Below are 10,418 nucleotides of genomic sequence, written 5' to 3'. Positions count from 1 at the left end.
CATATGCACGTGAAATTGAGCACGGAGCATCAAATCATGTTATGTTCTTTTTCGCGTTTAGTTTGCATAATAAGGTGTTATGGTCCCAATATTTAGCCGTACCATAGAACATTGTCCCTTCACTGTGAGCAGAACACAGCGAGACGCAGCAATTGTTCCGCTCTGAGTTTGGATCATGGCCTAATCCATGTCCCTGGTACTTGCCTCAATACCCACTAATCAGTGGTGACTTTACAATTGCTTTATGCGTGACTGGGGAACAATAAGAAAAGGACTAGTATGGTAAGATGGATAGATGAAGATTGTACAATTCTTCGCTGCAGTCATTGGGTGGAGATCCTTGATGTTATGCTGTACATGATGTGTACTTCACTTTCATGGATGTGGCCAGTGAGACCCCTTATCTGATGTCCATCAGATCCCAGTTTCTGTGCGAACTTTAGCCTGGGTGAAAGATGCCTTTTGTTGAGGTGATGCTGCCAATGACCTTTGTATGCTGTTTCCATCAATGCAACACATCATCAGTTGTGTGAAATGAATTGAATCATCAGTTGAATGAATTTTTAAAAATAATTGAACCAAAAAGTAATTCAAGTGAGCTCGGGGGGGATTCCTGTAGTATTTAATCTACTACAATATTGCACCTACTATTACAATTTTTGGTAACACTTCACAGTAAGATTCCGTTTTGTTAACATTAGCGAACTACATTTAGTTAACAAGAACTAACAATGAAAAATCTGTTCATATTATTTAATGGACATGAACTAACAATTAGCCTGACAGTTGTGTTTTGACCCAGCGGTTGGGTTAAATGTTTAACCCAACCTTCTGGGTAGTAACCCAACCGCTGGGTTTGTCCCTATTTTACCCAGCACTGGGTTGTATTTAACCCAGCATTTTTTTAGAGTGCATTTGCACTTCCTGTGTATTGTATTTCCCACCCTCCATATTGTTATGTGTATATCATGTATTTTGTGTGTTTCGTAAGCTTATATTTATAACTATTTATTTTGTTACCTACTTGGAATACTGTCAATCAATATACTGCTGAAATGATGCATGCATCTTCGACACCTGGCGTCAGCAGTTTACTCAGGATCCATGCAATGATAGCATTGAGAGATTATCAGAAAGCCACAAAAATATCGACATTTAATGTAGCCTACTACGGCACAGTAACCACATCCTTGTTCCCCGTAGTTGATCTATTTTTTATTTATTTATCGTACTTAGCTAGTAATTTAAATGATCGCTGGACAGTGGGCGCTCACAAGAACTATTTTCTTACGCGGAACATCACGGAAAGGCAGTTCTCGCTGATGAGTTTGAATTGATACGCAACGGAGCGCGTTACAATGACAGGTGTTCCTCGGTAATAATTAAACTGACACAAAATCAGTGGTGGAGCCGTGGAGCCCGCTTGCAGCTACACTGAAGGAAATGCTTATGTGCTCCACATTAAACCAGGTAACTGTAACTTTCCTCAGAGTCCTCAGAGGGGTTCATGTTTTAATAATAAACTTTTAGCTATTTTTAGTTTTTGCCCATCAGTCACAGTTTCGCAACGATTCACAGATAGGGTCTGTTCAAATATATAAATAACGCATATGCACGTGAAATTGAGCACGGAGCATCAAATCATGTTATGTTCTTTTTCGCGTTTAGTTTGCATAATAAGGTGTTATGGTCCCAATATTTAGCCGTACCATAGAACATTGTCCCTTCACTGTGAGCAGAACACAGCGAGACGCAGCAATTGTTCCGCTCTGAGTTTGGATCATGGCCTAATCCATGTCCCTGGTACTTGCCTCAATACCCACTAATCAGTGGTGACTTTACAATTGCTTTATGCGTGACTGGGGAACAATAAGAAAAGGACTAGTATGGTAAGATGGATAGATGAAGATTGTACAATTCTTCGCTGCAGTCATTGGGTGGAGATCCTTGATGTTATGCTGTACATGATGTGTACTTCACTTTCATGGATGTGGCCAGTGAGACCCCTTATCTGATGTCCATCAGATCCCAGTTTCTGTGCGAACTTTAGCCTGGGTGAAAGATGCCTTTTGTTGAGGTGATGCTGCCAATGACCTTTGTATGCTGTTTCCATCAATGCAACACATCATCAGTTGTGTGAAATGAATTGAATCATCAGTTGAATGAATTTTTAAAAATAATTGAACCAAAAAGTAATTCAAGTGAGCTCGGGGGGGATTCCTGTAGTATTTAATCTACTACAATATTGCACCTACTATTACAATTTTTGGTAACACTTCACAGTAAGATTCCGTTTTGTTAACATTAGCGAACTACATTTAGTTAACAAGAACTAACAATGAAAAATCTGTTCATATTATTTAATGGACATGAACTAACAATTAGCCTGACAGTTGTGTTTTTATTCATTAAAAAATGTGTCGTATGCATTGCTAATTGTTAAAGTTTAACTAAGAGTGCCTTGAATGTATTGATAGTTGTCAGTTAAAGTTTAACGAAGACGTCCTTGAAAGTGGGGAAAAATATTATTATTATAATTTTTTCGTACTGCAGTTTCTCTGATCATAAGTTACTCTTTTGCAGAGTGCTTCTGAAGGATGAATAGCAGTGGACCAGCATACCCGTTAGCCTCTCTCTATGTCGGTGACCTTCATCCTGATGTCACTGAGGCCATGCTGTACCAGAAGTTTTCTCCTGCTGGTCAGATCATGTCCATCCGTGTGTGCCGAGATGTTATTACACGGAGATCCCTCGGATATGCTTACATCAACTTCCAGCAGCCTGCTGATGGTGAGCACACTCCTACTAGGGTGTTGTGAATTGAACCGAGAATGCTTTTTAATTGAAGTTTGGATTAGGAAGGAAGAACTGTGATTTGAATTAAAGTAGAATTCAGATGAAATATACATTTTAATAATGAATTACCCAAACTCTAATGACTATAGCACTTCTCGAAATAGTGAATCTCACTTTTTTTTTATTTTCTACATCGAAGCGGAATGTGCCCTTGACACAATGAACTATGAAGTCATCAAGGGTCGTCCAATCAGGATCATGTGGTCTCAACGAGATCCAGGTCTGAGAAAGTCTGGTGTGGGAAACATCTTCATCAAGAACATGGATGAGTCTATTGACAACAAGGCTCTCTATGACACCTTCTCTGCCTTTGGTAACATCTTGTCATGTAAGGTACATCCTTTTTCATTACTGTGTGTTTTAATGATTATTAAAATATCTTAAAGGCAGCTTTATCCAAGTTGAATTTAAATAATTTACAAAGAAAGTAACTAATGCATGTTTCATTCTAGGTGGTTTGTGATGAGAATGGCTCAAAGGGTTATGGGTTTGTGCACTTTGAGACCCAAGAAGCAGCCAACAGAGCCATTGAGACCATGAACGGCATGCTTCTGAATGACCGCAAAGTGTAAGTATTGACACCAGTGGTTCTCAACAAGGGGCCTGAGGAACACTATAGGATCTGAGCAAAAGGATTTAATGGCTACAATAGTATGTATATATGATTCAAAATGCTAGAAAAAAAACACGCACACAAAATCAAGGTGCAAACTGAATCATGTCTAACTTTAGTTTTTATCGAAGAACATGCAGTTCTTTAATATAGAACATAACTTCTGGAATTATGAAGTGAAACATAGTTAATTATATTAAATTACTTAACCATGTTAATTTAATATAGGCCTGTCAATAAAAAAAAAGTTTGAAAACGAGAAGCTTTGTCATAATTACAACAGGAATATCACAAATATCTTGGTGTATGTGGGATATATCAAACATTTTGTTGGATAACGGTGGGCCTTCAAGTGAAAAAAGCTGAAAACTGATTTTATACAGGTTTTTCTGATAATATTTTGTTAAAGGGGTCATATGATGCGATTTCAATTTTTCCTTTCTCTTTGGAGTGTTACAAGCTCTTGGTGCACAAAGAAGATCTGTAAAGTTGCAAAGACTAAAGTCTCAAATCCAAAGAGATATTCTTTATGAAAGTTCAGAGTCAGCCACGCCAACCCAAAACGGCTCGTTCTAACACGCCCCCACATATCTACGTCACTATGTGGGAAGATTTGTATAACACCGCCCAAATGTTCACGCAAAGAAAGAAGGCGTAACTTTTATTCTCGCTGTAGTATTGTTGCCGCTTTCCGCCATGTCCTGAAGACGCTGTGTGTTTCGTTGTGAAAGCGAAACTACTTTGTTTGGTCTTCCAAAAGAGGACGATATCCGCTTCGTCATGCCTGGAGCTGATCTGTGCTGGTCGCTGAGGAAATACATCAACTTAGTGCTGTGGATCACCGGATCGGCTTTCACCATGGATGAAGCCCGGGGTCGTCACATGTGCTTGCCGCTCCTTCGTCGGATCCGCCGGCTGCGCCGTTCTCAACCCCGCCGCCTCTGCTCACTCTATCCCGGCCTCAGCTCACGCTAAGCCGGGGCTTCCGCTAGGCCGCTGTGTTTTTCGTTGTGAAAGCGAAACTACTTTGTTTGGTCTTCCAAAAGAGGACACGACTACAAATCAGTGGTTAAGTTGTATTTACAACACTGTTCCAGAACAGTTCAATCCAAATATCCAGATGTGTGCAGCACATTTTATGGAGGACTGTTTCCTGATCCTGTGAGAGTAACGTTAGACTACAATGCCGGCAGTTCTGACTCACGTAAGTACGTTTTCATTTAAAGGATTTGCCACTGATGATTCAAACGCAAGTTTTGGGCAGTGTAGAGTAGCACTTGTTGTTTGTCATTTCTCTGATCACAAATGCAGACAGAGTTTTATGTTTACGCGGCGCAACGCGTAAAAAGACAGTATAAGTCATTATAATCAGTAATTATGTCCCCACTGGATGCAACAAATGCCTCGTTTGTAATGGGTTTTAATATTTTTGTTTCATCGCTCCGGCCGGGACACGGCATCAACAGTATGGTGAGGGACGTAACATTTCCGTCTCACGCTTGAGGTATTCGGCCAATCACAACGCATTGGATAGCTGGCCAATCACAGCACACCTCGCTTTTTCAGACCGATGAGCTTTGTAAAAATCGATGAGCTTCAAAAAGGCAGGGCATAGAGGAGAAACAATAATGTACAGTATGTGGAAAATGCGTTTTTTAAACTTTAAACCGCATAAACATTTCATTACACCAAATACACAAAATAATGTTATTTTTAGCAGTATCATATGACCCCTTTAATTTGTGCTTTGAGGTTTGTCCTTGTAAATGATGCATGTTTTCTAAATTAAAAATATCAAAAACTTTACACCTTTATTTCAACTGCAGAACTGACATTCTTAAGTTTTTTCCAGTTTGGCTTTCTTTTTAAGTGTTTATTTCAATTGGCCTCTGCAGTTTTGTAGGGCATTTTAAGTCTCGTAAGGAGCGTGAGGCAGAGTTTGGAGCTAAAGCCATGGAGTTTACCAATGTGTACATTAAGAACTTCGGTGAAGATATTGACCGTGAGAAACTGAAGAGCATCTTCTCTGAATTTGGTAAGCAGTTTCATATGGGGATTTCTTGTAAAGATATCCTTTGGGAATATACAAGTGTGAAGTATGCAGATGAGCTTAAAGTATCAGAAGGGGATTTTAATCTTTGACTTCAGATCTACAATTCGTCAGCAAGCACTTTTCATTAGGAATATTGATTCTGCTTCTTTTAAAGCTGGCTCTGGTTCACAGGTAAGACCCTTAGCGTCTGTGTAATGACAGATGAAAGGGGACGCTCTCGTGGCTTTGGATTTGTCAACTTTGAAAACCACGGAGATGCCAGGAGGGTAAGAAAACATTGTACTTTACATGTCGGTAGATATGGAGACTGAAGTCATTCCTTTTCTTTGTGGTAGGCAGTAACTGAAATGAATGGCAAAGAGCTGAATGGCAGAGTCCTGTATGTGGGCAGAGCTCAGAAAAGACTGGAGAGGCAGGGAGAACTCAAACGCAAGTTTGAGCAAATAAAGCAGGAACGCATACAACGCTACCAGGTACACACATATGCTTACCTGCATGGTAACTTGTATAAATCTGAAAACACAGCCAAAATTCAATATCGTCCTAATCGTATGAGAAGGATTTGCATATGCTCAACTGTGTTGATTTTTCAGCAGGAATATTTTGATGCATGCATTTTTTTTGTTTGATTTTAGGGGGTTAATCTCTATGTAAAAAATCTAGATGACAGCATTGATGATGAGAAACTAAGGAAAGAGTTTGCACCTTATGGAACCATCACTAGTGCAAAGGTAATGTAAATCGCTCAAGAATACACATCTTACTAAATAGCAGCAAGGACAGGACAACAAAATACAGTAAAAAGTGTGATGAGAGTCTAATATAATAATTTTTTTTTTAATCAGACTTGAAGGTTATTAGTTATGAGGGAGTGATGTCAATTGTAGTCACAATGCACAACTTTTCTGCTTTAAGTTAATCATGAAATCTTTTTTTTTCAAAAACGATTTACAAAATTCATCACATTGTTGGAAAAACATCTTTTCAAAAAGCTATTTAGTCATTATTTTATGAAACCCGTATTTGTTTTAGCTCCATGGTGACACACTTTTCAGCATCCAACCAATTCATAATTAATAAATTCCTACACCTTTTTTCCATCTCATTGGAGATCCTGCTTCACCCATGTTGATTAACATTACCTTAAACTAAAACATACACTTTTGTTACTTGAAATAAAATTTATATATATATAAACAGCCACTTGTCAAGGCAATATTTATTTTGATTTAACTAAATAAAATGTGTCCTAAAATAAATCAAACTGAAATTAAGGCGAATGAAAACTATATACACTTTAAATAAGTAAAAACTAATTTGAACTAAAATGAAAATATGAAAATTAAAAATATTGATAAATGAATGACATTAAAACAATGCTAGTTGTACCTAAAAATATATTGCATTAAAATGGTAGTTATTATTGACAAAGGAAAATTCTCATATTTGTGCAATTTTACGTTGAGATAAACTGGACAAAGTCTTGCTTTTGATTTTTTGATTTTTAAATTTTGGGATAGGTGATGACGGATGGAGGCCATAGTAGGGGCTTTGGGTTTGTGTGTTTTTCCTCTCCTGAAGAGGCCACGAAGGCAGTGACTGAGATGAATGGCCGTATCGTTAGCACTAAACCACTATACGTGGCTCTTGCCCAGAGAAAAGAGGAGCGAAAGGCAATCCTCACCAATCAGTACATGCAGAGACTAGCCAGCATTCGAGCCATTCCCAGCCCTACCATACCCTCCACCTACCAGCAGAGCTCTGGCTACTACATGACCTCTGTGCCGCAAGTGGGTGGAAGGGTGTTTATATGCATGTGTGGTTTTGAATGATGATTGCATTATCTGCATTACTTCTGCTGTGTGAACATTTCACATTTCTAGCATCAGGTTCGCTCTTTTTACAACACCGTACCAAACCTGCGGCCTGTTCCACGCTGGACAGCTCAAGCACCGAGGACTCAAGGTAAAGCTCTATTTACGGAACAATTTAGCAACAATTCTTGTTGGGCTCTGTGAAAAGTAAAAAGAAAAGTCATGCTCTGATTATTCACATTATTTAATGCTTTAAAAGTTAAACCCATTTGACAATATATGCAGTAGCACTACAGATTTCACGTACTCTATCACATAATACACTGTTGTTAAAAAGTTTGGGGTATTAAGGATTTATGCATTAAATTGATCATAAGTAACATGAAAGACATTTACATATAGATATTACACAAAGGCTTTTTTAAAAATCATTTTTGATCATGTGACACTGAAGACTGTAATGGTAATGATGCTGAAAATTCAGCTTTGCATCACAAGAATAAATTACATTTTAACATATTTGAATAGAAAACATTTCTTCAATTAAATTTTTTTTTTATTGTAATGGTTCACAATATTACTATTTTTTCAGTATTTTTGATTAAATAAATGCAGCCTTGGTGAGCATAAGACTTTATTTAAAAACATTGAAAAATCTTACCAACCCCAAACTTGATATTTTCCAATATGCAAAATACTTTCTTTGCCTAAATATTTCTTCTTGCATATACAATGCAGTACACACAGCTAGTGTTTCACATCTTGTATATTAATAATTTTTTAAATCCTAAACCTAATGAACCTAAAGATAATTTTTATAGTCTTTTAAGATGAAGTGAAGTTCTCCAAAGCTTTCTGATGTATAGATAGATAAACGCTCTGTCCCTCACTACCTTCAAACACGTTATATTTATATTTGGGGTTTTTTCAAAATTGGAATACATTTAAGACAATATTTTGTCTGTTTTTGGTCCTCTCTGCCCTTTTGTTTTCCGTCTTTGTGCACTTACTGTAGAGAACTGATTATTAATAGAGGGTGATTCCTGTTTCTATGAGCAATACTGTAGTTTTATTACATGCCACTAATATAATTCAAATACAGTTTCTTTTTTTTTTTAACCGCTGTTGTGTTTGTGTTTTGTATTTGTTAATTTCTGTTATTGGCTGCATTAGCGCCATTTACAGCTCAGTTTGTGAGACAAGCGGTGCCCCGCAGGCCTTCTACCACCATCAGCACAGTCCGCCAGGCCTCCACTCAGGTTCCTCACATTATTAACAACACCCAGCGAATGGGTAAGGCTCTGTTTATTTTAAACCTACATTGTGGGGTCAAAATGTTCCCACAAGCATAGTAAAACTTGAAATCCACTAAACCGTGGGGACCAGCCAATCCTTAGTGTTGAAAACAAACTAATAAACATGCTAAGTTAACCAAATATAAAAACAATGCCAGCAGAAAGTCCCCACAATAATAAAAAAAAACAAAGGTGTGTATTTGTATAGAAGTTATTTTAGGAAATGGGCCTTATGCATTGTGTATCTCTTGTCTCTCAATTACTTTGAACTATATGTTAAAATGTAAAATTATGAGCTAGAGTTGACGAATGTTAGTGTCATCCTGAATGGTCTGTTTCTAGCTGGAATGTGAATCATCTTTTCTTGTTGTACCTGTTTTTCTCTTGACTTAGCCAACATTGGCACACAGACTGCAGGTGGGAGAACTGCCGGAGCTGTAGTCAGAGGAGCCAGTCAATACAAATACTCAGCAGGAGTGCGAAATGTGCAGCAGGTCATCAGTGCTCCAGCTCCTGTCATCCACCAGGTAACATGTACATGCACACCTGTATTTTTCGTATAACTCGGTCATGGAGCAGCACTTGCAGCTATGCCATTCGAACCTGGAGCTACTTTAGGGACCGTTTGAAGAGAAATGCAAGATAGAGTGTAACGGACTGGAACCATAGACTGTTAAAAAAAAAAAAAAAAAAAGTATGGCTGCTGATATCTTACACCAATGATGTCATTTGGAGTCAAAGTCTCCACAGTAGTGATCAATGAGCTGGTGCTTTGGTTCACGTAATTTGGCCATTTACATGGAGAGGGCGGGGTTTATGCTGCAATTGGTGCATTCAATTCATGAAAGTGAAAGTTATGTGTGGCCAAGTATGGTGGTGTCCCATTGTGCTCTGCATTTAACCATCCAAGTGCACACTTCGTGAACACACCCAGAGCAGAGGGCACCTCAGTGGTGGATATTGAAGGTGGAAGAGGGTCCTGTTCATTCACTCCCCCGCCTACAATCCGTGACTCGAACTCCCGACCTTTGGGTTACAAGTCCGACTCTCTAACTCTCTAACCCATATGCCACTTTCATGTAGGAAAGATCGTATTTTACATTTTCAGGTTTCATTGGCTGATGAATAAAATGTTTCAGATACCATAATTTAATTGGCTGCTGGACAAAATGTTTCCCGAAACTGCCAGGAAACCATTATAACACCGTGCTCGTAATAAACATCTCCTGACTGATAGAAGTGCCAAACGGAGACTGAAAATCATTGGATCGCTTCAGAACTCACTTGAGTAAACATTCTCTTTTTTTCAATGCTGCTCTTTGCAAGCCAGTACTTATTACTAGCAGTTTCTCTATTGGAATTACTATTGGAATAAGACTTAATTTGGGCTAGTAAGTGCAACAAGCTGGCAGAATAGGAAAAGCTTAAATTAAAGGCAGGGTATGTGATTTGGTTCAAAAACTTTTTTGTTATGCTGGTTGAAAATCTCTTCATATCCCGATAGCAATCACCAAGTTAAGTGGTCTAAATTTATTTGTATGCATTTATATCGCCTGTGGAAGGCGTAGGACCATAAAATGTTCGGTCCAAACATTATGATCGGCTGTCCTGCCTGCCTGTCAAAATATATTTGCATACCTCTGCGTACCCTGTTTGCGTCGACATGATACGTCATCAGCGTGTTCCAGCGAGAATGAAAAGCATTATTATTGTAATATTATGCGCTTTGTACTGTAATATTTTCTCACCGGTGAATGAGACCAAGCGGCAACCTTCTAGTCTTTCTC

At 38.4% G+C, this 10,418-nt stretch overlaps 1 protein-coding gene across 1 annotated transcript; it reads left to right on the top strand.

Moving 5' to 3' along the window:
* The first annotated feature begins 1,410 nt into the window (after nucleotides 1–1,410).
* LOC107573965 (embryonic polyadenylate-binding protein-like) lies at nucleotides 1,411–9,194 on the top strand. Its single transcript, XM_016260427.1, has 12 exons — nucleotides 1,411–1,470; nucleotides 2,584–2,790; nucleotides 2,996–3,189; nucleotides 3,309–3,424; nucleotides 5,365–5,504; nucleotides 5,694–5,788; nucleotides 5,858–5,995; nucleotides 6,158–6,253; nucleotides 7,043–7,312; nucleotides 7,406–7,487; nucleotides 8,510–8,629; nucleotides 9,025–9,194. The coding sequence occupies exons 2-12, from the start codon at nucleotides 2,598–2,600 to the stop codon at nucleotides 9,192–9,194; spliced, it is 1,614 nt and encodes a 537-aa protein (XP_016115913.1). The 5' UTR covers nucleotides 1,411–1,470; nucleotides 2,584–2,597.
* Nucleotides 9,195–10,418: the final 1,224 nt, after the last annotated feature.

Source organism: Sinocyclocheilus grahami, unplaced genomic scaffold, assembly GCF_001515645.1.
Source record: "Sinocyclocheilus grahami isolate Dianchi unplaced genomic scaffold, SAMN03320097.WGS_v1.1 scaffold2078.1, whole genome shotgun sequence".
Lineage (NCBI taxonomy): Eukaryota > Metazoa > Chordata > Actinopteri > Cypriniformes > Cyprinidae > Sinocyclocheilus > Sinocyclocheilus grahami.
This window is presented reverse-complemented; position numbering and strand designations above follow the sequence as displayed.

Coding starts and splice junctions, on each gene's coding strand:
- LOC107573965 (XM_016260427.1), top strand. CDS start 2,598: ATGAATAGCAGTGGACCAGCATACCCGTTAGCCTCTCTCTATGTCGGT. Junction 7,313..7,405: donor ACATGACCTCTGTGCCGCAA/GTGGGTGGAAGG, acceptor TCACATTTCTAG/CATCAGGTTCGCTCTTTTTA. Junction 7,488..8,509: donor TCAAGCACCGAGGACTCAAG/GTAAAGCTCTAT, acceptor TGGCTGCATTAG/CGCCATTTACAGCTCAGTTT.